This window comes from Salvelinus sp. IW2-2015, linkage group LG18 (genome assembly GCF_002910315.2).
Source record: "Salvelinus sp. IW2-2015 linkage group LG18, ASM291031v2, whole genome shotgun sequence".
In the NCBI taxonomy this organism is placed as follows: domain Eukaryota; kingdom Metazoa; phylum Chordata; class Actinopteri; order Salmoniformes; family Salmonidae; genus Salvelinus; species Salvelinus sp. IW2-2015.
Window position 1 is genome coordinate 20,871,058 of NC_036858.1, and position 27,754 is coordinate 20,898,811.

The window sequence follows — 27,754 nt, forward strand, 5'->3', positions numbered from 1 at the left end:
TTTAGYCATTCTTACATGATTACAATGGATACAGTATTAGCCTTGGGTTTAGATGCTGAATGATTTGGTTCCATACCTGGCTAGGGAGGTCCTGCTGCTCCTCAGTGGGGGCYGGTGAAGAGCGGGGGGGTTCTTTGTTTGGGGACCCTATGCCACAGGACGTGTGCAGGAACGATCGTACAGGAATGAGGTCCAAGTAAACCCTGTCTGCTGCGTCCTCCCCTGCACTGTCCACCACCACCACATCGCCATCTTGACCACACGGTCCAGTGCTGTCTTGACGACATTGACCACTGCTCTCCTGATCATCCAGAAGCCCGCTCTCCTCTGCATCCTGTCATGGCAGAAACAGAGGTACACACAGCACTGAGATACTGCTTTTCCAGGCTCCCTACATAATTATGAGTGATGAGAGGTGTTTCAGACATAATTATGCACCATAGTTGCATTTTTAAATTCTGGGGCCGAGAGAGTTCAACCAGTGACGTCAGCCATTGATTGATCCTAAAATGAATGGAGTCATGTTTTGTAGCAATTATTGTGGCCTTTGTGTTTCACCGATTGCACAATCATTTTGCAGCGAGTAGATATGGTTATCCTTGTTCAATAGAGACATTGGACATCAACGATGTTCATGTCTGCCACAACATTGCAGCATATCTAGGTTGACACATTTTACATGGCAAATTTCACATGGCTTTGTAAAGACTACAGCCTCACGGGAGCCCTTCTTCCTTCTAGAATTGTGTTCCTACCCTCAAAGGCGGGSTAAATCGAGGCGGTACTAGTTTCTACAGGTTCACAGGAGCAATGTTACCGTGCACTGTCTATCCAAGATGATTAAATAATTAAAATGGCTGATTGAGTGCTTGAGACGTTTTAGTTTTTTTCTGTAAAAAGCTCTATTTTTACATMWAGCAGTGTTGTTCAMTACAGTATAYGTTTTTGATTCGGCCATAACAGGGCTTGCTAGGACCACTACAAGTCAAGCTAGGCAAYTTGAGCTAGCTAGTATGTATATAATGGAGTTTGATCAAATCTTTTATATAATATTWTTTTTTACAAGTCTATGACAAGTGACCAAATGATTCAAGCTGCATCAGAAAACAATCATGAGGACTTCAAATACTGCATCAATTCATTGTGAAATTCATGAAATGTATTTGGAAGTAACTAGCTACAATATTACTGCTAAAACAAATGATGCAGGGAGTWGGTGCATTTCAACTTTCATTTGTTGGCATGTAACCATGTTTCATTAAAACTGTAAATTAGTCTGCCAATTATAAAATGTAGATGGGCTTGTTCAATAAAACGATTATTTGCTCTGGAGAATGAGGTGAGTTTTCATAGCAGTATGCAGGAAGTGTTTCCAATTCCTGACATTTAATCCTAGTAAAAATTCCCTGTCTTAGGTCAGTTAGGCTCACCACTTTATTTAAGAATGTGAAATGTCAGAATTATAGTAGAGAAATGATTTATGCTTTTATTTTTTCATCACATTCCCAGTGGGTCAGAAGTTTACATGCACTCAGTTAGTATTTGGTAGCATTGCCTTTAAATTGTTTAACTTGGGTCAAAACGTTTCAGGTAACCTTCCACAGGCTTCCACAATAAGTTGGGTGAATTTTGGCCATTCCTCCTGACAGAGCTGGTATAACTGAGTCAGGTTTGTAGGCTTCTTGCTCGCACACGCTTTTTCAGTTGCCCAAATTTTCTATAGGATTGAGTGTCAGGGCTTTGTGATGGGCCCTCCAATACCTTGACTTTGTTGTTCTTAAGCCATTTTGCCACAACTTTGGAAGTATGCTTGGGGTCATTGTTCATTTGGAAGACACATTTGCGACCAAGCTTTAACTTCCTGACTGATGTCTTGAGATGTTGCTTCAATATATCCACATAATTTGCTTTCCTCATGATGCCATCTATTTTGTGAAGTGCACCAGTTCATCCTGCAGCAAAGCACCCCCACACATGATGCTGCCACCATGGTGCTCTTCAAGCCTCCCACTTTTTCCTCCAAACATAACGATGGTCATCATGGCCAAACAGTTCTATTTTGTTTCATCAGACCAGAGGACATTTCTCAAAAAGTACGATCTTTGTCCCCATATGCTGTTGCAAACTGTAGTCTGGCTTTTTTTATGGCGGTTTTGGAGCAGTGGCTTCTTCTTGCCCAGCGGAATTTCAGGTTATGTCGATATAGGACTCGTTTTACTGTGGATATAGATACTTTGTTACCTGTTTCCTCCACTATCTTCACAAGGTCCTTAGCTGTTGTTCTGGGATTGATTTGCACTTTTCGGCACCAAAAGTACATTGATCTCTAGGAGACAGAAGGCGGCTCCTTCCTGAGCGGTATGACGGCTGCGTTGTCCCATGGTGTTTATACTTGCGCACTATTGTTTTGTACAGATGAATGTGGTACTTCAGGCATTTGGAAATTGCTCCCAAGGATGAACCAGCCTTGTGGAGGTCTACAATTTTTTTCTGATTTCTTTTGAATTTCCCATGATGTCAAGTAAAGAGGCACTGAGTTTGAAGGTAGGCCTTGAAATACATCACAGGTACACCTCCAATTGATTCAAATTATGTCAATTAGCCTATCAGAAGTTTCTAAAGCCATGACATAACTTTCTGAATTTTCCAAGCTGTTTAAAGGCACAGTCAACCTAGTGTATGTAAACTTCTGACCACTGGAATTGTGATACAGTGAATTATAAGTGAAATAATCTGTCTGTAAACAATTTGTTGGGAAAATGACTTTGTGTCATGCACAAAGTAGATGTCCTAACCGACTTGCCAAAACTATAGTTTGTTACAAGAAATTTGTGAAGTGGTTGAAAAACGAGTTTTAATGATCCAAGCTAAGTGTATTGTAAATTCCAACTTCAACTGTACGTACGTACGTACACACACACACACACCCCACCTACCCCACACACAACCACAAGCTCAGATGTTCAACTGTTGTTCCATCCCGAGCCAACTCAAGAAAGGACTTGATGTGCGAATGCATACAGTTGTAGCTGTTTGAGAAGGCATGCAACATTTAGCAAGAATGGGGAGATTTGATTAACATGTCAAGTCCTAGCTGATGGTGCTCAGATACACCCCTTCCCAGAAACACGCTGGTTGATAATGGAACACTAGTCAATTAATGTTTAGATATCTTGCATTACTCATCTCATATGTATATACTGTATTCTAAACTATTCTACGGTATCTTAGTCACTTAATGTTTACATATCTGGCATTCATCTTCTCATGTATTTACAGTCGGAGCAAAAGTTTTGAAAATGATCAAATATTAATTTTCACAAAGTCTGCTACCTCAGTTTGTATGATGAAATTTGCATATACTCCAGAATGTTATGAAGAGTGATCAGATGAATTGCAATTATTGCAAAGTCCCTCTTTGCCATGCAAATTCACTGAATCCCCAAAAACATTTCCACTGCATTTCAGCCCTGCCACAAAAGGACCAGCTGACATCATGTCAGTGATTTCTCGTTAACACAGGTGTGAGTGTTGACGAGGACAAGGCTGAGTTTGAATAACAGACTGGAAGCTTCAAAAGGAGGGTGGTGTTTGGAATCATTGTTCTTCCTCTGTCAACCATGGTTACCTGCAAGGAAACATGTGCCTCATCATTGCTTTGCACAAAAAGGGCTTCACAGGCAAGGATATTGGTGCAGTAAGATTGCACCTGGTGGTTCAAAAAAATCACATTTATCAGATCATCAAGAACTTCAAGGAGAGCGGTTCAATTGTTGTGAAGAAGGCTTCAGGGTGCCCAAGAAATCCAAGGAAGCACCAGGACCGTCTCCTAAAGTTGATTCAGCTGCAAGATCGGGGCACCACCAGTACAGAGCTTGCTCAGGATGACAGCAGGCAGGTGTGAGTGCATCTGCACGACAAGTGAGGCAAAGACTTTTGGAGGATGGCCTGGTGTCAAGAAGGGCAGCAAAGATGCCACTTCTCTCCAGGAAAACCATCAGGGACAGACTGATATTCTGCTAAAGGTACAGGGATTGGACTGCTGAGGACTGGGGTAAAGTCATTTTCTCTGATGAATCCCTTTCCGATTGTTTGGGGCATCCGGGAAGCTTATCCGGAGAAGACAAGGTGAGCGCTACCATCAGTCCTGTGTCATGCCAACAGTAAAGCATCCTGAGACCATTAATGTGTGGGTTGCTTCTCAGCAAGGGAGTGGGCTCACTCACATTTTGCCTAAGACACAGCCATGAATAAAGAATGTACCAACACATTCTCCGGGAGCAACTTCTCCCAACCATCCAGGAACAGTTTGGTGACGAACAATGCCTTTTCCAGCATGATGGAGCACCTTGCCATAAGACAAACATGATAACTAAGTGGCTCAGGGAACAAAACATAGATATGTTGGGTCCATGGCCAGAAACTCCCCAGACCTTAACCCCATTGAGAATTTGTGGTCAATCCTCAAGAGGCGGGTGGACAAACAAAACCCACAAATTCTGACAAACTCAAGCATAGTTATGCAAGAATGGGCTGCATCAGTCAGGATGTGCCCAGAAGTTAATTGACAGCATGCCAGGGCGGATTGAAGAGGTCTTGAAAAGAAGGGTCAACACTGCATATTGACTCTTTGAATCAACTTCATGTAATTATCAAATAAGCCTTTGACACTCATGAAATGCTTGTAATTATACTTCAGTATTCCATAGTACATCTGACAAAAATATCTAAAGACACTGAAGCAGCAAACTTTATGGAAATTCATATTTGTGTCATTCTCAAAACTTTTGGCCAGACTGTACTGTTCTCTATACTATTCTACAGTATCTGATTCACTTAATAATGCTTACATATCTTGCTTTACTCATCTCATATGTATATACTGTTTTTCTATACTATTCTACTGTATCTTAGTGCGTTCAGCTCTGACATKATTTGTCCATATGTATATAGTCTTAATTCATTCCTACTTAGATTTGTGTGTATATGTTGTGTAATTTGTTAGATATTACTTGTTAGATGTTACTGCACTGTTGGAGGTAAAAGCACAAACATTTCACTACACCCGCAATAACATCTGCTAATCACGTATATGTAACCAATCAAATTTGATGCCACACTCACCACATACGCTGCTGCTATTGTCTATTATCTATTCTGTTGCCTAGTTACTTTACCCCTACCTATATGTACATAGCTACCTCAATTATKTCGTACACCTGCACATCGACTCAGTACTGGTACTCCCTGTATATAGCCATGTTACTTTTACTCGTTGTGCTATTCATTATTCACTGTGTATTTATTTTTCGTGTCACCATTTTTATTTGTTATTTTATKTCATTATCCTACCTCTGCATTGTCTGAAAAAGGACTCGTAAGTAAGCATTTCACAATTAGTCTACACCTCATTTACAGGGGACAAATACAATTTAATTTGAGTTGTAAGCATACTACGCATTCTATATTATACTATATCAGCCTAATTGAATATGGATGTTGTGTTGGCTGAATGATCCAGGCAGTGTCCTGAATGTTCTTCAGTTGGTGAACCTCATCTTGTGTTGGTCAATGGCAGCTAGTTTATTAGGCATTGGCGCTGTGGCGATGTAGGCAGAGATGTTGGGGAGCTGTGACATTGGCTGCTTGTTGACCACTGTCTTGTCCTTTCTTCGCTCCACAGCCAGGTGGACAAGTCTCTCCCTGAAGTTGTGGGTTCTGAGTTAGTACATTTTCTTCAGCACCCACTGCTTCGACCTCTTACAATAGATTAGTTTGTACTGCAAGTCTCCTGGAAAGACATGAAGACAGATCATGAGGATGTGTAACCATAAAATAAACAATGTTCATGTGTAAACAAAAATGTGTACATTAGACTGGTAGAGTGCCTTGCAAAATTATTAATGTTGCCCTATTTTGTTGCATTACAACCTGTAATTTAAATTGATTGATTTCTGTTTGGATTTCATGTAACGGACATACACAAAATAGTCCAAATTGGCGAAGTGAAACTAAAAAAATGACTTCTTTTTTTTTTATACGGAAAAGTGGTGTGTGCATATGTATTCACCCCCTTTGCTATGAAGCCCCTAAATAAGATCTGGTGCAACCAATTACCTTCAGAAGTCACATAATTTTTTTATTTGCTAAAAATTAAGCCTTTTGGCTATCAAGGAAAACACTATGTCTGGCGCAAACACAACACCTCTCATCACCCTGAGAACACCATCCCCACAGTGAAGCATGGTGGTGGCAGCATCATGCTGTGGGGATGTTTTTCCATTGGCAGACACTGGGAAACTGGTCAGAATTGAAGGAACGATGGATGGCGCTAAATACAGGGAAATTAATGAGGGAAACCTGTTTCAGTCTTCCAGAGATTTGAGACTAAGACGGAGGTTCACCTTCCAGCAGGACAATGACCCTAATCATACTGCTAAAGCAACACTCAAGTGGTTTAAGGGGAAACATTTACAATGTTGGAATGGCTTAGTCAAAGCCCAGACCTCAACCCAATTYAGAATCTGTGGTATGACTTAAAGATTGCTGTACACCAGCGGATCCCATCAAACTTGAAGGAGCTGGAGCAGTTTTGCCTTGAAGAATGGGCAAAAATCCCAGTGGCTAGATGTGCCAAGCTTATAGAGACATAACCCAAGAGACTTGCAGCTGTAATTGCTGCAAAAGGTGGCTCTACACAGTATTGAGTTTGGGGTGGGCTTATTGTTTTTTTGTGTGTCTTATTTCTTGTTTGCTTCACAATAAAAAATATTTTGCATCTTCAAAGTGGTAGGCATGTTGTGTAAATCAAATGATACAAACCTCCCAAAAATCTATTTAAATCCCAGATTGTAAGGCAACAAAATAGGAAAAATGCCAAGGGGGTGAATACTTTTGCAAGCCACTGTATGTTTTGTTACACTCAGAGGCAATAATGGGGCATTGAGATGGGCTGTTAACGAAGGTGTGAAAAGTTTGAGGGGGGCTTGACTTGTAGACAGTCTAGTCATGTATTGTTGTGTATGAGCACCTTCAGTTGTGGTGTTTAGTAGACAAGCACTGCCAACAATAGAGTGAATAGGCTAGAAGAGTATACTAACACCCCCTCTCCCCTATGCCAAAGWACTGACTTCAAGTGTGTGAAAAGTTTGAGGAGGACCTGGCTTGTTTATTGGTGATTTTGTATTCTCAAGAGGGGGATTTCGCTTTCATAAATACCTTTGGCTTGTTTGCATCCCACATTCTCATTATGCTTTCCACTCTGTGTRCACTTTTTCATTTCACAGGAGCCCAAAATGCTCCCGCTTTGGGGAGTACTTTAGGAGAGCACTGTGGAATGCCTCCAGATGGCCTATGTGTTTATAAAGACAAAACAGAGTAGACTAAGTATTTTTGGCTTTTCTGATTGAAAATATAAAAACGTTATGCTGTTATTGATGACTACTAAACTGTATGTTTGAATCTGGTCATTTGTTCGAGATCAGTTTTCAAATGTTTGTCCAACATAATTGCAGAGGTCATCAAACACAACTGAGGTCAGGGTGTTGACAGTGTACTTCTCTCCCCCCCCCGTGCCCCCCCGCTTCAGCTCCTTCAAAGACAGACGACATATATCTGCTTTTAGATATCATCAGTACAGGGCATGCACCAGTACAAGTGCTAGGTGTCTCCTGGACCAACGCATGTCGTTCAGATTTGGGGTGAGAATGACAGCACATTACAGTGAACAAGAAACACAACTTACGGAGTGTGCGGGTTCTCGCCATTTAATTTACCTCAGGGTCACCATTACACCATGCTGAACACCAAAACATGTGGTTTGTGAGGGAACGTATCGAGGGACACAAGGTCTCATTTCCTCGCTTCTTGGCCTTCAGCAGATGTTTATTTTGGATACCTGTTTGAAAGATGTTTTTATACAACAAACTAATGAGCCCTTTCTGATTTTCTCAATTTTTGCAATTTAAAAAAAAAATACTGAACGTTATTAGATCCTCAACCAAAACCTAATATTAGATAAAAGGAACCTGAGTTTACAAATAACAAAAATGTATTATACTTATTTATTTAATTAACAAAGTTATGGAACACCCAATTCCCCTGTGTGAAAAAGTAAGTGCACACTTACACTCAATAACTGGTTGTGCCACCTTTAGCTGCAATGACTGCAACCAAATACTTCCTGTAYTTGTTGATCAGTCTCTCACATCGCTGAGGAGGAATTTTGGCCCACTCTTGCATGCAGAACTGCTTTAACTCAGCAACATTTATGGGTTTTCAAGCGTGAACTGCTCGTTTCAAGTCCTGCCACAACATCTCAATTGGGATTGGGTCTGGACTTCGACTAGGCGATTCCAAAACTCWAAATGTTTTGCTTGCTTTTTAACCATTTTCATGGAGACTTGATTGTGTGTTTTTGATCGTCGTCTTGCTGCATGACCCAGCTGCGATTCAGCTTCAGCTCAGACTGATGGCCTGACATTCTCCTGTAAAATTCTCTCATACAGAGCAGAATTCGTTYTTCCTTCTATTAAGGCAAGTCGTCCAGGTCCTGAGGCAGCAAAGCATCCCCAAACCACCACGCTTGACTGTTGGTATGAGGTTCTTACTGTGGAAAGCAGTGTTTGGTTTTCGGCAGACATAATGGAACCCATCTTGTTCAAGGTTGGGTTCTGCAGTGCTAATCTTTCACTGTATGCGACACATCAAGCTCTTGTTAGACGTCAGAGAAGAGATCCCTCATCTTGAGTATAGATTGTGACCCCATCCACTGTGAGACCCATGTTGTCCACCAGCTTTGTCAGAGCTCGCTTGAAGACAATTACTACCTCCGTCGCAACAGAACTGGGTGCCTCRGGGACCTATAACGGGCAAAAGTAACACAGATTTACAGCCAGTCACTAGGTGCGATAACACAACATGCCATTGACCATCATACTGTAAACTGTATTCATTGTACTGTACCTGTATTAGTTCACTCTGCACAATCTCGCTGACGTCATCGGTAGTCAGGCAATAGGTGGTGTATTTGGCGCTATAGCAAGAGAGTAGTACTTTATTGATCCCAACTTGGGAAATTGTTGTATCACTTATCACCCTAAAAACGACAAAGACAAGACCCGTATCAATGAAAACACGTGATAAAAAACACTATACTAACACACATAAGGCACTGCATGTTAAATAGCAATGCAAAGATAGTGCTGTAGCCCAGACTGTCACGGCGTGCATCACCAGACAGCTGTGCTCCAACACCATCCAGGAACAGTCTTGCCAAAATAGTGTTTCTTCCTTCCCCATACTCTGCATTTAWGACTGGAAACAGGTAGATATTCTGAATCGGATAGAAGGTGGTGCTGCCATACAGCTTCATGGTCGGAGCCCAGTCCTGCAGCTCGGTGTAAGTGCCTCCTYAAAACATCACAGATGCAGCTGTGAGAAGATGAACCTCTGCCATTTCCCCAATATCAGGACAGGAGGTCCATGTCCCTGTGTATCTGCCATTACAGTCCCACTTCACCTTCATCATAGCCCCAACATATGAAATGGCTGTAGATGATTGGCTATCCACATGTCTGGCAGAACTTCATGAGCTTCATGACCTTGGACTCAAAGACTATACACTTTGGCTCTTGCTAGTCCCGTGCAGTCTTTTCTTCTTCTTCTGAGTCAGAGGATGTTCCCGACTGAAAGCTTTCATCCAATGGGTCTACAGGATCTGTACTACTAAAGCTGGTGTCAAGGTCTTTATCAGCAGCAGCAAGATTAGTATGTAGGACACACACTAGTCAGTGATTAGCCAACATTGTACTACTTTGTACCCATCAATACACACTCAAAAAATTTACTATATTCTCCCACCCCCKTCGTGTCAATAGATCATGCATACTAACCTTCATARACAATACCCACCCCCAAAAGACACCAGTCAGTCACCCCACACCATCTCCTCCTTACTAATACCTCTATTTTTCTTCAATTTAGACTTCAAGCTTTGCATAAACAATCAACTAAGCCTCCATAATACAGAGAAAACGATAGTAGAAGTTGTAGCCTACATATAAAACACACCAACTATGATAAGACAGACCATGTTAATGCCTAGCTCTAGTAATTTATTTGGTCATAATGGAAAGATTTAGCAAAGGTGACTTACACTACTAGTTCCTGGTGCTGAGCTTGATGTTGATGTGCTGCAGATGTTGATGGGATTGGACTCTGTAAATAGAACACATAMGCCAGTCACATTAGCCCCTGCGGAAGTTAACTAGCTAACGGTTAGATACGGTCCGGTTGGCTGTAGTTAACGTATCCTAACATAGCTAACGCTAGATTGCAAAGTTACAAATCTCATTGACAGATAGCAGCTGGCTAATTGCATTGATTTGCGTTGGAATGGCTASCCAGCTTATTATAACATCTTGCTAGCTAGATTTTTTATTCGTTTTTTAGATAAACAAATAACGTTATAGTTTCCMAGTTAGTTAGCTACATTACCTCTGGTCGACTTCTTTTCTGCGCTGATTTTGGGTGATCGGATGCCTTCCTCTTTGAAGTGAAGATAAAAATCGACGGAATAGCTTCTTCACTTTTCAACATTCGACGACCTGGCAACCCCATCAGTTGAAACTTCATGTCCATTTCGAAATCCTCTGGCTGAAAGTGCTGGCTACAAACATGGACTAATCAGATATTTTTCCACTAGAGTATTCACATCATAGGCAGGGTTCTTTATTGCTGCCAGCACCTGTTGGCCCCGAGGAATATCTCCTGTAAAGTCTAGTCATGTTGTGGTGCTCAGTACCTGAATGTGCAAACTACAAGCAAGCGCAGGCTGCTGGACTCAAATTTTATCTGTTACCTGCTTATTGTCGACACACACACAAAAAAATATAGTTATTCGCAATCTGATGTTCTATGAACGAGTGGCTGGTACAGTGAGTAACGTTTGCTACCTGTTGACGCCCATTCTCAACTGGATCCACCTAGACAGAGGCGATACTATGTCCTGAAATTGCTATGAACTCTGGATATTGTGGTTCGCTTACAACCAGGAAAAAAAAAAAATATATATATATATATATATAAACGCAACATGTAAAGTGTTGGTCCCATGTTTCATGAGCTGAAATAAAAGATCCCATATATGTTCCATACGCACAAAAAAGCTTAATTCTCTCAAATTTTGMGCACAAATTTGTTTACTTTCCTGTTAGTGAGCATTTCTCCTTTGCCAAGATAATCCACCTGACAGGTGTGGCATATCAAGAAGCTGATCAAACAGCATGATCATTACACAGGTGCACCTTGTGCTGTGAAAAATAAAAGCCCACTCTAAAATGTGCAGTTTTGTCACACAACACAATACCACAGCTGTCTCAAGTTAAGGGAGCATGCAATTGGCATGCTGACTGCAGGAATGTCCACCAGAGCTGTTGCCAAAGAATTTAATGTTAATTTCTCTACCATAAGCCACCTCCAATGTCATTTTAGAGAATTTGGCAGTCGGACTCATTTGTGAGTCCAACCAGCCTCACAAATGCAGACCACATGTAACCACGCCAGCCCAGGACCTCCACATCCGGCTTCTTCACCTGCTGGATCATCTGAGACCAGCCACCCGGAGAGCTGATGAAACCGAGGAGTAGTTCTGTCTGTAATAAAGCCCTTTTATGGGGAAAAACTCATTCTGATTGGCTGGGCCTGGCTCTCCAGTGGGTGGGCCTATGCCCTCCAAAGCCCACACATGGCTTCGCTACTCCCCTGTCATGTGAAATCCATAGATTAGAGCCTGCTGAATTTATTTCAATTGACTGATTTCCTTACATGAACTGTAACTCAGTAAAATCATTGAAATTGTTGCATGTTGCGTTTATATTTTTGATCAGTATAGATGGCCTGTTTCTACTGGTGAGATGCAGAAATGCTTGTATTTGTAAATTAGRGATATTTTTGAGACATATGTTAAACATATTAATGAACACAGAGAAAGAGCAGAAGTGACATTTTCCTTTAAATTTAACACTGGCCCAGTGTCTATACTGGTCTACACTTTTCAGTGTGAAATTAAAACACTTTGGGAAATAAAGCTTACACTGAGTGCCTTGCCTTTCGAGTGAATTGTAGAGTTACCACCCATGACTGTTGCATTCATCTGTTTTCAGTACAGTGGCTTTCACCAACTGAAATCCTAAGTGAATATTTTATCATTCAAATTAAATMATTTAACACAATTCAACAAATATATAATAAGGCCTGATTTTGTGGAGAGGGCACGGCAAAGCCTATTCCCCCTCAAAAAGATTTGGCATGGGTCCTGAGATCCTCAAAAGGTTCTACAGCTGCAACATTGAGAGCATCCTGACTGGTTGCATCACTGCCTGGTACGGCAATTGCTCGGCCTCTAACCGCAAGACACTACAGAGGGTAGTGCGAACGGCCCAGTACATCACTGGGGCTAAGCTGCCTGCCATCCTCAGAGGAAGGCCCTAAAAATTGTCAAAGACCCCCTCTGGTACCACTCTGGCAAGCGGTACCAGAGTGCCAAGTCTAGGACAAAAAGGCTTCTCAACAGTTTTTACCCCCAAGCCATAAGACTCCTGAACAGGTAATCAAATGGCTATCCGGACTATTTGCATTGTGTGCCCCCCCAACCCCTCTTTTTACGCTGCTGCTACTCTCTGTTTATCATATATGCATAGTCACTTTAACTATACATTCATGTACATACTACCTCAATTGGGCCGACCAACCAGTGCTCCCGCAAATTGGCTAACCGGGCTATCTGCATTGTGTGCCGCCACCCGCCAACCTCTCTTTTACGCTACTCTCTGTTCATCATATATGCATAGTCACTTTAACCATATCTACATGTGCATACTACCTCAATCAGCCTGACTAACTTGTGTCTGTATGTAGCCTCACTACTGTATATAGCCTGTCTTTTTACTGTTGTTTTATTTCTTTACTTACCTATTGTTCACCTAATACCTTTTTTTGCAAAATTGGTAAGTAAGCATTTCACTGTTAGATCTACACCTGTTGTATTCGGCGCACGTGACAAATAAACTTTGATTTGATTTGATTCTGAGGGCAAAGTTTTACCCTAATACAGTGGCCTGAAACTCATGGTTTTCAGGCCTGAAACTCACATTATAATGACTTACAAAGTGATGTGTAATTCCTATTGGAATCCAACCAGAGTGGGGATATCCAACATTTTGAATTTAATTTCACCCGCAACTTGCATTCAGAATGACTTCCAGGTTGGGAGGACTAAGATATTAGTGATGTGCAGATTGTGAACAATTCGGTATGTTTGAACAACTCCTTTTACTGACTCGAGAGTCATGATACATTTTTCTTAGTGACCCGTTCATTTTAATCGTTCGTTTGGCCTGCTTGCCGCAATGAATTCTACAGCAGGATTAATACGCGCTACTCCGGAGACATGCTCCGCCACCGTCTATCATGTTCAGCACAAAGAAGAAAAATACTCGTTTAGAACTGATAAATGATCGTATGGTCCAAGAATGAAAGCAATCAATTTATTATTGAATGTTATCGACGGACACTGCTTTGTAGAACCAAAACATAATCAGTCTGTCTCTGCTCAACACTCAAACTTGAGAACGAATCGTTTGGGTGGCTGATGCAGTTCGCAAACAATAGCCTATTAATTCATCAATCTTGCAAAAACATAAATATTGAAATAAACTATTCTAAAAATCAACCAGCAAAAGAGCATGCTGGGAAATATGATAATGATGGCCCGTGGTTTTGGTATGGCAACTGCACGGCCTCCGACCGCAAGACACTACAGAGGGTAGTGCGAACGGCCCAGTACATCACTGGGGCCAAGCTTCCTGCCATCCAGGACCTCTATACCAGGCGGTGTCAGAGGAAGGCCCTAAAAATTGTCAAAGACTCCAGCCACCCTAGTCATAGACTGTTTTCTCTGCTACCGCACAGCAAGCGGTACCGGAGCGCAAAGTCTAGGTCCAAGAGGCTTCTAAACAGCTTCTACCACCAAGCCATAAGACTCCTGAACACCTAATAAAATGGTTACCCAGACTATTTGCAAATGGTTACCCCGCCCCTCCTTCTTTTACACCACTGCTACTCTCTGTTGTTATCATCTATGCATAGCCACTTTAATAACTCTACCAACATGTACATATTACCTCAACTAACCGGTGACCCCGCACATTGACTCTGTACTGGTAACCCGCTGTATATAGTCTCGCTATTGTTATTTTACTGCTGCTCTTTAATTACTTGTTACTTTTATTTCTTATTCTTGATCCGTTAAAAAAAAACTGCATTGTTGGTTAGGGGCCCATAAGTAKGCATTTCACTCTAAGGTCTACACCTGTTGTATTCAGAGCATGTGACTAATAACAATTGATTTGAATCAACACTAGAAATGTTCAACTGAAAAATCGACACTAGTTAACACTGGCCAATTTGCTGTGAGCAAATGTAGCACGTATCAACACACTCAGAGATACATTATGTTTCCATTAGCTCTCTGCACTCCAAACTAGAGTACAACCTGAAAGAGCAAGAAGCCATACACACTCAGTTATACACACCCCATACACACTCAGGTATACACACCCCATACACCACTCAGGTATACACAACCCCATACACACTCATAACACACCCCATACAAACCTCCATACAACTCAGAGTATATACACACCCCATACCACACTCAGTTAGCACAACCCCATACACACTCAGGTATACACACCCCATACACACGTCAAGTATACACACCCATCACACTCAGGTATACACACCCCATACCACACTCACGTATAACACACCCCATACACAGCTGCAGGTATTACACACCCCATACCACATCTCAGTACCACCCCAATACCACACTCAGGTATAACACACCCCATACAAAAAAAACAACCTCAAGCGGTTTTTTGTTTATACACACCCATTACACAACCACACACCAGTTATACCACACCCCATACACACTCAGGTTACAAACACCCATACACACTCAGGTATACACCTACCCCATACAACCACTCAGGTATACACAACCCCAACACACTCAGTAACACACCCAGTACACCACTCAGTGAATTACCACCATCAGTTATACACACCATTATCCCTCAGGTATACACACCCATACACACTCAGAGATACACACCCCATACACATCAGGAAAAAATAACACCCCCAATACCAATAAAACAAGGTAATACACACCCCATACACACTCAGGTATACACACCCATACTCACACTCATATACACACCCCATACACACTCAGTTATACACACCCCATACACACTCAGTATACACCACCCCATACACACTCAGGTATACCACACCCCATACACACTCAGTATACACACCCCATACACACTCAGGTTATACACACCCCATACACACTCAGTTATACACACCCATACACACTCAGGTATACACACCCCATACACACTCAGTTATACACACCCAACACACTCAGTTATACACACCCCATACACACTCAGTTAACACACCCATACACACTCAGTTATACACACCCCATACACACTCAGGTTATACACACCCCATACACACTCAGGTTATACACACCCCATACACACTCAGGTTATACACACACCCCATACACACTCAGGTTATACACACCCCCATACACACTCAGGTTAACCACCAACCCCATACACACTCAGTTATACACACCCCATACACACTCAGGTTATACACACCCCATACACACTCAGGTTATACACACCCCATACACACTCAGGTTATACACACCCCCATACACACTCAGGTTATACACACCCCATACACACTCAGTTATACACACCCCATACACACTCAGGTATACACACCCCATACAACACTCAGGTTTACACACCCCATACACACTCAGTTATACACACCCCATACACACCTCAGGTTATACACACCCCATACACACTCAGTTATACCACCCCCAACACACTCAGTTATTACACACCCCATACACACTCAGTTATACACACCCCATACACACTCAGGTATACACACCCCATACACACTCAGGTATACACACCCATAACACACTCAGTTATACACACCCCATACACACTCAGTTATACACACCCCATACACACTCAGGTTATACACACCCCATACACACTCAGGTTATACACACCCATACACACCAGTTTACACACCCCATACACACCAGGTATACACACCCCATACAACACTCAGGTTATACACACCCCATACACACTCAGGTTATACACACCCCATACACACTCAGGTTATACACACCCCATACACACTCAGGTTATACACACCCCATACACACTCAGTTATACACACCCCATACACACTTCAGTTATACACACTCAGTTATACACACCCCATACACACTCAGGTTATACACACCCCATACACACTCAGGTATACACACCCCATACACACTCAGGTTATACACACCCCATACACACTCAGTTATACACACCCCATACACACTCAGGTTATACACACCCCATACACACTCAGGTTAACACAACCCCATACACACTCAGGTTATACACACCCCATAACCACACTCAGTTATACACACCCATACCACACTCAGGTATACAACACCCCATACACACTCAGTTATACACACCCCATACACACTCAGGTATACACCACCCCATACACACTCAGGTTATACACACCCCATACACACCCATACACACCCCTACACACTCAAGTTATACACACCCCATACACACTCAGGTTATAACACCCCATAACACACTCAGTATACACACCCCATACACACTCAGTTATACACAAACCCCATACACACTCAGGTTATACACACCCCATACACACTCAGTTATACACACCCCATACACACTCAGGTATACACAACCCCCATACACACTCAGTTATACACACCCATACACACCAGGTATACACACCCCATACACACTCAGTTATACACACCCCATACACACTCAGTTATACACACCCCATACACACTCAGGTTATACACACCCCATACACACTCAGGTTATACACACCCCATACACACTCAGGTTATACACACCCCATACACACTCAGTTATACACACCCCATACACACTCAGTTATACACACCCCATACACACTCAGTTATACAACTGATGTACAACACATTGGACACAGATATTTCTGTCATACAATGGTGAGTTTGTCTGCATACAAATGTTTACGCAACCATTGTGCTGTGTGTCTCAACGAACGCTGTGTGACCTTTTCTGTGCAGACATTGTGCTGTTGTGTCAAATGGGTAAATGGGAACACCGCCATCAGTGGTGTACGTGGCTGAATTAATACTCTTGTCGTTGTATTGATGCGGTGAGCTCACCTCTAGTTCGCCCTCTATAGAAGCCACATCGTCATAAATGTCATCTGAACCGTGGGGGGCCGAGGAAAGGCTGTCTTTGTAGGTGCTAGGCTCTGAGTACCTCCCCTGCATCAGACTGAAGAATACACACACATATTACTGTATAAGCTCTCTCTCACACACAGTCCTGTACAGCTACACACACACACACACACACACACACACAAACACTGTGATGAATTAACTAACTACAAGGAGGTCTTGGCTGCATTGACTATGCTGGAGATCCTCTCAGAGTTGACATAGTCATAGGTGAGTTCTTCAGGGTCTGTCTTAGTCCCAGTCTGAGATAGCAGAAGACCCAGCCAGTGACCCATATCAGCTGACGACTTGGCCTGGGAGTGGAAAGCGGCATAGAGGAGAGAACAAGGGCAGAGGAGAGAAGAGATGGGAGCGGTAAGGACAGAAGAGGAGAGGGAGAGGACGGGAAAGAGGAGAGAAGCGGAGAGCATTTTGAAAACACAGCCTTGATTATAACATAAAAATCAAGTTGCCTATTACATAGATGAACCAACAGGTGGCAGTTATGTCAAGGCTTTAGTCTGAAGATCACCCTAAAAAAAATATATCCCTTCACAGGAAATGAGTTGATTATCAATTTTCTGCAGCACATTTTTTTCATTTTAGTTTTTAAAGTCCATTAAATAAAACTAAAAAAGGAATTTCATTGACCATAACAGCACAATTTTTTTATTTAACCTTTAGTTAACTAGGCAAGTCAGTTAAGAACAAATTCTTATTTACAATGACGGGCCTACCCCGGCCAAATCTTAACCCGGACAACGCTGGGCCAATTGTGCACCGCCCTATGGGACTCCCAATCACGGCCGGTTGTGATACAGCCTGGAATGAAACCAGGGTCTGTAGTGACGCCACTAGCACTGAGATGCAGTGCCTTAGACCGCCGCGCCACTTGGGAGCCCCAAAGCAGGGTGGTGCTGAAGCTTAAATAAAAAAAGAGGAGTTCCTCTTGCTCACAAATCCCAGTACATCCACTACCTCCCCTACACACACACACAGTTTTGTTTTGCTATCCTTGTGGGGACCAAATAATTTATTCCCATCCAAAATCCTATTTTTCTTAACCCCTAACCCTAACCTAACCTTAACTGTAACCCCTAACCCTAAAACTATACCTAACCCCAATTCTAAACCTAACCCTAATTGTAACCCTAAACCTAACCTCCAAGCCTAAAATACTATCCTTGTGAGGAATTCTGGTACCCAAAAGGATAGTTAAACAGAAACACGCACGCACACGCACACACGTGTCATGTTCTTCTATCCTTGTGGGGACCTAGAATGTATTTCCATTCAAAATCCTATTTTCCCTAACCCCTCTCCCTTAACCTAACCCTTAAGCTTAAAATAGCCTGTGTCCTCATGGGGACACGGGTGATGTCCCCACGAGGGAGAATTGTCCTTGTTTTACTATCCTTGTGGGGATTTTGGGGGATTTTAAGTCCCAACAAGGATAGAAGAACCAACCCACACACACCTCCCCTTTACTCCTCTGGGCCAGAATTTGTAGTGTGTGTCAGACAGTACAATTGAAGTGTTTAGTGTTCTTTGGAGGAGCACTGTACCATCAGCACAGTCTCAGTGTTAGGAATGCTAGTATGTGTTTTTTGCACTAGGCGCCGTGTGTCTGGCGGGTGGGGTTGGTGTGTGCGTGGCGTGCATGCGTTTCCAGAATGGGGACTGTTCTCAGTAAGTATTTCAGAGAGGGACAGGGGCCAGGWTCTCATATGAGGTCAGCTCCTGCACTAGGGACTTAGTAAAGGGCTTTTACAAGAGCTTTCTTGATGACTGATTTCCGTAMAATTAATGCTTATATGGAATGGTACAACATGCAATAACCAGTGTCAAGGCTAAAGATGTGTGTTTGTGTTGTAATTTGCTATTTAACATGCAATGACGTATGCGAGTTAGTATGTGTTTTTGATTATGCGTTTTCATTGATACGGGCCTTTTTTATGGTGATAACTGATACAACAATTTCCCAAGATCGGATCAATAAAGTACTAGTCTCTACTTTCTTTCTATAGCGCCTACCTTCCCCCAGGCCTGCCTACCTCCCCCTCCTACCTCTAGTGTGGCTAGCTGTGCCCCATCCATCTGGATCCGGAAGGAGTAGAGGTGCTCAGGGCTGGGGTCTGGCAAGACCATGCATCCCTCCAGAGGCACAGGCTGCTGGGACACTTTAGTCTTGCCCTTGTCCTGGTAAAACCACAGCTGCCCATTTTTTATCAGACACCAGTGGCTCCTCCAATGACTGTTTACCAGCACGTTGAGGTAACCTGAGATAGAGACCATATTGTTATATGTTTACTTTGTCAATGTAAGTTTAACTTGTTGCCATATCAATTAAGTCTACTGAATTGAAATAAATTGAATTATTGTGTGGTGAGGGACAGAGAGAGAGGGGAAGAATGTGAGAAAGAAAGGGTGAAAGAGAGAATTTGTTATCCCTGTAATTACTGTACTGTACAGTCGTGGCCAAAAGTTTTGAAAATGACACAAATATTAATTTTCACAAAGTCTGCTGCCTCAGTTTGTATGATGGCAATTTTCATATACTCCAGAATGTTATGAAGAGTGATCAGATGAATTGCAATTAATTGCAAAGTCCCTCTTTGCCATGCAAATTCACTGAATCCCAAAAAAACATTTCCACTGCATTTCAGCCCTGCCACAAAAGGACCAGCTGACATCATGTCAGTGATTATCTCGTTAACACAGGTGTGAGTGTTGACGAGGACAAGGCTGGAGATCACTCTGTCATGCTGATTGAGTTCGAATAACAGACTGGAAGCTTCAAAAGGAGGGTGGTGDTTGGAATCATTGTTCTTCCTCTGTCAACCATGGTTACCTGCAAGGAAACATGTGCCGTCATCATTGCTTTGCACAAAAAGGGCTTCACAGGCAAGGATATTGGTGCCAGTAAGATTGCACCTGGTGGTTCCAAAAAATCAAGCATTTATCAGATCATGAAGAACTTCAAGGAGAGCGGTTCAATTATTGTGAAGAAGGCTTCAGGGCGCCCAAGAAAGTCCAGCAAGCGCCAGGACCGTCTCCTAAAGTTGATTCAGCTGCAAGATCGGGGCACCACCAGTACAGAGCTTGCTCAGCAATGGCAGCAGGCAGGTGTGAGTGSATCTGCACGCACAGTGAGGCAAATACTTTTGGAGGATGGCCTGGTGTCAAGWAGGGCAGCAAAGATGCCACTTCTCTCCAGGAAAAACATCAGGAACAGACTGATATTCTGCAAAAGGTACAGGGATTGGACTGCTGAGGACTGGGGTAAAGTCATTTTCTCTGATGAATCCCCTTTGTTTGGGGCATCCGGGAAAAGCTTATCCGGAGAAGACAAGGTGAGCGCTAKCATCAGTCCTGTGTCATGCCAACAGTAAAGCATCATGAGACCATTCATGTGTGGGGTTGCTTCTCTGCCAAGGGAGTGGGCTCACTCACAATTTTGCCTAAGAACACAGCCATGAATAAAGAATGGTACCAACACATCCTCTGAGAGCAACTTCTCCCAACCATCCAGGAACATTGATATTTTGGGTCCATGGCCAGGAAACTCCCATTGAGAACTTGTGGTCAATCCTCAAGAGGCGGGTGGACAAACAAAAACCCACAAATTCTGACAAACTCCCAAMCATTGATTATGCAAGAATGGGCTGCCATCAGTCAGGATGTGGCCCAGAAGTTAATTGACAGCATGCCAGGGTGGATTGCAGAGGTCTTGAAAAAGAAGGGTCAACACTGCAAATATTGACTCTTTGCATCAACTTCATGTAATTGTCAATAAAAGCCTTTGACACWTATGAAATGCTTGTAATTATACMTCAGTATTCCATAGTAACATCTGACAAAAATATCTAAAGACACTGAAGCAGCAAACTTTGTGGAAATTCATATTTGTGTCATTCTCAAAACTTTTGGCCACGACTGTACAACTAATTGTGATCATTCATTGTATATTATACTTTCCTTTCCGTTATAATACATTTAATAAGTTCTTAAGGGCCTATTGCAACCAGCATTGGTCACCATATCACCGCAGGATGATCTCTCATTAAACCATCAATACGRGCTAAGATCACAAAGCAAAGCTGATCTCAATTGCAACCYCTATTGGCCAATGTATTACCACTCTGCAAAGCTGATGTGAGTGTTAACTTTAAGTCCTGGTTGCTGGCAACATTTTTCAATATATTTTCAAGCTCTGGTGGATACTTTAAGTCCTGGTTGCTGGCAACATTGTATGAATTGGTAAAAATAAAACCTACTCTTTGAGACGATTAAGAGTGAGTTATCTACAGTTGAAGTCGGAAGTTTACATACACTTAGGTTGGAGTCATTAAAACTCGTTTTTCAACCACTCCACAAATTTCTTGTTAACAAACTAGTTTTGGCAAGTCGTTTAGGACATCTACTTTGTGCATGACACAAGTAATTTTTCCAACAATTGTTTACAGACAGATTATTTCACTTATAATTCACTGTATCACAATTCCAGTGGGTCAGACGTTAACATACACTAAGTTGACTGTGCCTTTAAACAGCTTGGAAAATTCCAGAAAATGATGTCATTGCTTTAGAAGCTTCTGATAGGCTAATTGACATCATTTGAGTCAACCGAAGGTGTACCTGTGGATGTATTTCAAGGCCTACTTTCAAACTCAGTGCCTCTTTGCTTGACATCATGGGAAAATCAAAAGAAATCAGCCAAGACTTCAGAAAAATAATTGTAGACGTCCACAAGTCTGATTCCTCCCAGGCAGTATTGATGTTGTTTCATGTCCGTATGCTACTCTTGTTCCTTGTATATTTCCATGTTTAGTTTATTATTAAACTCACCACCTGGACTTCCCAAGTCCCAAGTCCCAGCGTCTAGTTTACAACCACGGCAAATCTACAATGGCAATTTACCTTGCACATTTTTATGAATGGAAAACACATATTGGTGTACTTCATTTTTCATTTCCAATTCATGTAATACATTAATAACAACTTGTCTTAATACAGTATGGTACTTTCTTATCAAGGGTTGAAAAATAAATATCTCTGAACTGTCCACATCTAAAATTTGTAACCATAAACAGCCAATCATGATTCAGTTAATATCTCTGTTTTCATTAAATCATAGTCTGATAAAAGTATTTCAAATGACACAAATMATATTCTAATTAAGTTGAAATTCAAGGTTAAATGTTTGTATGAAAATACAATAAGTATTTATTATGAATTTCCAGCCTTGCGATTTTCAATGTCACCGATAGGTCAATACTTTTTGTGGGGCAGGAGTAGAGAACCTAGACACAGCTGTCTGGTATCAGACTCGCTTGACACGGTAACAACATGAGATCAACTGATCTGCTGGTTTAGTCTGGGTTTTCAGTCACAAACAATTTTGTTTTAACATGCAGGTGCATATAATCTCCTGTTAGTAGTGTTTTAAGAAATCCAGCGCTTATACACAGCTGCGCATTAAGTTCTGCCTCTTCGTTGCAAACGGGCTTCTGTTTGCTTTGACAATGTAAGATTTAGAGGAGGCTGGCGGGTAGAGGTATAGGAGGATAGGATCATCGTAATCACTGGAATAGAATAMATGGAAATGAATCAAACACATAAAATACATGTTTTCTATGTGGTTTCCATGTGTTTGATACTGTTCCATTACTTTCATTGCAGCCATTACATTGAGCCCATCCTCCGATATCTTCAGCCAACCCTTGGAAAAATGTCATTTCATGCCAATAAAGTTCAACAAATTGAAAGGAAAGAAGGAGGGGAAAGGAAAGTGAAGGCCAGATAGAGAAGACGGAATGACAGAGACAAAGAGCAGGTGAATAAGGAGACAAGAAAAAGAAAGTGAAAAYGAGATAGMTCTGGATTCAAACAAASCGCAACGTGCCGATATCGCACTGCATTGTGGTTTGCTTGAATCCTTTCTAGTGACTTTGACTGTACTGTATGTTAACAGGGTAATGGCTGATTTGCCTAGCTCTCGGGGCCATCTCCACTCACCTGAGGTGTCGACACATTTCTCCGGACTGTCTAAGGAAGAGGTCTTCTTCTTGCCAATGTTCATTAAGTTACTGAACTTCAGGCCTGCACTGTATTTCTTCCTCACTGTAAAGGATGAAGGCAGAAAAAGGTTCTAAACCAAGAGACCCAACAAGCGATTACTTCTGTAAACAATCAAGAACAAGGTTAAGCAGAGCATTACATTATGTGGTTGGATTGATGTCAATGGGAGTGACGCAAGTTCATCCACAAGACTGCTATATTCTCTCAAATCACTTACTAAAGAAGGTGACTGAKACCAATAACAACCAATTAAAATTGACCATTCTAAAATTCCTGAACTTTAAACCCCTAGTAGTGACAGTTGCTGTGTTGTCCTCAGTCTAATCATGGAAACATAACGTAAAACTTAAATTAATAGCCCGGGCATTTATTTGCTTATATCACTGAACACAACAGGCGCTGAGAGACAGGCTTCTATTTGAGCCAGGCGTCTTATTTCATTCGCATAGGTAATTGTTTCATTCCAACGTTCACTTCCAGAATGTTAATACATTTCTTAATTTCCTGCCCTAACGTGTTATTATTGCCTCTATTAAAACAATAAAAAATGAACTTTTCCTTGACAGAATAATTATTCTCCTCTAAGACAGTGCATTTTTGGCATTTTCATACTTTGGCCACTAGAGGGCGATCAGACAATTTCTGGCGGTTCTGTACTCCCGAAGTTGTTGACTGTTTTTGTGCTTGCCAGTTAGCTAGCATTTATCAGCTGTTAGCAGCCAATGGCTAGCAGTTTCATATTGGTGATAAAAATGGATGATTGCCATCATTTGTTTGAATTACTGAATTATTTAATGTAGCAAATCAAACATTAAACCTCATTTTAAAAAAATATGGTAATTCATGGTAACCAAATAATTTAGACCCTAAGATTATTTGAAACAGGTGTTTATTTGCTGAAATGTGTGTGGTTGACCGGCTATTAAAAGTGACAGCAGGCTATTTGAGACTGTGTTTAATTTAAGTTTTCCAGTAACTCAAAAGTAAAACTTATGATAACACCTCGAGTGAAACATAACTGAAGAGTTACTCTTACAAAAAATGTCACCTACCGTTCAGAGTAGAGGTCGACCGATTAATCGGGGCCGATTTCAAGTTTTCATAACAATCGGAATTCGGTATTTTTGGGCGCCYATWAWTWTTWTWTTTTTTTTACACCTTTATTTAATCTTTATTTAACTAGGAAAGTCAGTTAAGAACACATTCTTATTTTCAATGACGGKCTAGGAACGTCCTGCCTCGTTTAGGGGCAGAACGACAGATTTTTAAKCGTGTCAGCTCGGGGGATCCAATCTTGCAACCTTGCAGTTAACTAGTCCAATGCTCTAACACCTGATTACATTGCACTCCACGAGGAGCCRGCCTGTTACGCAAATGCAGTAAGCTAAGGTAAGTTGCTAGCTAGCATTAAACTTATTTTATAAAAAACAATCAATCAATGACTGTCATCGCTCCAATGTGTACTTAACCATAAACATCAATGCCTTTCTTAAAATCAATACACAAGTATATATTTTAAACKTGCATATTTAGCTAAAAAACATCCAGGTTAGCAGGSAATATTAACCAGGTGAAATTGTGTCATTTGTCTTGCGTTCATTGCACGCAGAGTCAGGATATATGCAACAGTCTGGCTCTTTGCGAACTAATTATGACATAACATTGAAGGTTGTGCAATGTAACAGGAATATTTAGACTCATGGATGCCACCCGTTAGATAAAATATGGAACGGAATAAACGTTTTGTTTGAGGTGATAGTTTCCAGATTAGCCAAAGGTATATGGTTTAGAGAGAAATAGTCGACGCGTTATAATTCCTGTAATAACTTGCGGCTGAATTTGAAAGGGGTTCCTTCGTTATTTTACCGTTCATGTCTTCCATAGAGAATGTCTTGATCTACTTKAAATAAGGTCTGTGTTTCGTGCAGGCTTAAACCGCCTCGGCGTTTTGATACCCGTGTAAATCTCACTAGGATAAGGTAACGTTTGTCAACATATTTTCATAAATCCATTCTACAATTTTTTTTATCTTCGCTTATATTTAGCCAATATTGATCAGAGTTACCTTGTCCTATGGATATCTACACAGTTATAAAATTGGCGGTGTAAGCCTACACGAAACACAGACCTTATTTTAAGTGAATCTAAAAATATCCTATGCAATAAATGAAGGAACCGCTTTTCAGATTTTGCAAGGTGTCATGGGAATTATGACTCGCACTTTGGTTGTCAATTCTTACCATGCCCATTATTAAAATAGGATTTCCTGCATATAGAAATTAAGGTTTTTGTTTTCAACATTCATCACAGGTAACTTAAACTCTATTTTTATTCAAACAGTTGAGAGTATTTGTCTCCTAAGCAGACTCTTCAGTATCATTGTCACTTCAGAGCTGTGTGCGTGTGTGTGTATTTATGTATTATATTTAAAATAAGTGTTCATTGTTCATTCAGTATTGTTGCAATTGTCATTATTACAAAAATGTGTGTGTGTGTGTGTGTGTATGATATATATATATATATTTTTTTTTTAATAAATCGGCCGATTAATCGGCATCGGCTTTTTTTGTCCTCCAATAATCGATATCGGTATTGAAAAATCATAATCGGGCGACCTCTAGTTCAGAGTGTACTAGACAAAATATGCATGCTACACTGTAAATTGTGTTAAGATCTTTACAAGAGTATATTTATATATTCATAATCGTCAATCTCCCAAAATCGATTGGCTCAAGAAAGCACTTAGCTACTTTAATCAGGTTTACATCGAACCTTTTTATGCGATGTAAAGTACATGTCGGATAAACATTTTTGCAACAGGCCTGATGGAAACAGCAAATTTGGCAGTAAACTTTCCYAATMTCGACAAAACAAAATACGCTAGACAAGGTGGGCTCTTTTTGTGTATGGAAAATTAATTATGCGAGAAATAACCAATAACCATCATGCGAATATTGATATAATAACCATCATATCAAAGTAAACTTGGAGTCACACCATGATATGTTGTGTGGTCTTTTCACTGCGACTCGGGAAAGCATGCAGTTTACTAGGTTAAATAAATTATGACGAACTTCACAGGGTGGTGAAAGTACYGGGTGATAGATATTGAGGGTCTTATTCTGGTGACATGATGATCGATGCTTGGCTACCGTTTGACAAATAAAAATCTGTCTCTTTCATTCATAATAATCTCATCATGTATTAGGCTATACCTGCACTGTATCTGCGAGCTGATGTCTAGAGCACGGTTTCCCAAACTCTGTCCTGGGGCACCCCCCCCCCCGGGTGCATATTTAGATTTTTGCCCTAGCATTACACAGCTGATTCAAATATCCAACTCATCATCAAGCTTTCATTATTTGAATCAGCTGTGTAGTGCTAGGGCAAAAAACTAAATGTGGGGAAATTTGTTTTTATGTGGATTTTAGAATATTCACATTACAATCTCTGACCAATTGGATGGAAACCTAGCTACTTTACTTTACAATTGCCACTTAGTAATGTTATCCTTACTGTCTTCAATTTAAGAGTAAGGGTACATTAAAGAAAATTCTGTGTTGTTTGGATGGTCCAACTGCTGGGTTGCAGGCATTGGGTCAATTAGTTGGGTTATTATCTTTAAAAGAGCAAGGTTGGGTTGTTGAGGCTGGGTTACTGATACTGAGTTCTTGAGATATGACRCAGCAGCTCAGATCAGAAGACTGGAYGCTTGGCTTAGTAGGGGTGTGGCTTTCAGATAGTTGTTTTTGGCCACCGATGATTATAAATGTCATTCTGGTTCATCTGTTCTGTTGTATTGTTATCACATGTTAAGGTTGAACACTGATACTTTTGTAGCTTTAATGGGTTCTTCAAGAGCCTATGCATAGCCCAATGTTGGGATAGTTACCACTTTGTTACAATAATGTAAATTTCWATGTTATTAATTTTAAAAAATTGAAATATTCTATGAACATTTATATTTGCATTGCACAAACTTAACATGATGAACAAGAATGACATGTATTGTCACGGGTGGCCAAAAATAACTATATGAAACAATTCCCCTAATAGGCCACACCTCCTAAAAATAACCTATGGATTGCATTAAAAAAGACCCAGCTGCTGGGTCAACCCAGCATGAAAGTGAATAAAAACCCAACTATGGTTAAATTAACCCATGTTTGAGTAATCCCCATAAAACCTAACATGATTATAAGAGAACTCCTCCAGTTAGGATCACTC

General features: G+C 41.2%; 1 protein-coding gene across 3 annotated transcripts in view; it reads right to left on the reverse strand.

Annotated features, from left to right (window-relative positions):
- afap1l2 (actin filament associated protein 1-like 2) overlaps positions 1-27,754 on the reverse strand; it is a 153,343-nt gene that overhangs the window by 24,108 nt on the left and 101,481 nt on the right. For 2 of the 3 annotated variants that reach the window (XR_002879134.2, XM_024008235.2), the window contains exons 10-14: positions 23,465-23,569; positions 19,514-19,725; positions 17,615-17,760; positions 17,387-17,501; positions 77-334 (exon numbers count right to left, since the gene is read on the reverse strand). Coding sequence is in view for 2 of the 3 variants with exons in the window: in XM_024008235.2 (XP_023864003.1) it covers positions 77-334; positions 17,387-17,501; positions 17,615-17,760; positions 19,514-19,725; positions 23,465-23,569 (836 nt within the window). In the remaining variant the exon portion in view is untranslated. The remainder of the gene's footprint in view (positions 1-76; positions 335-17,386; positions 17,502-17,614; positions 17,761-19,513; positions 19,726-23,464; positions 23,570-27,754) is intronic. The other variant, XM_024008236.2, reaches the window with a different exon arrangement.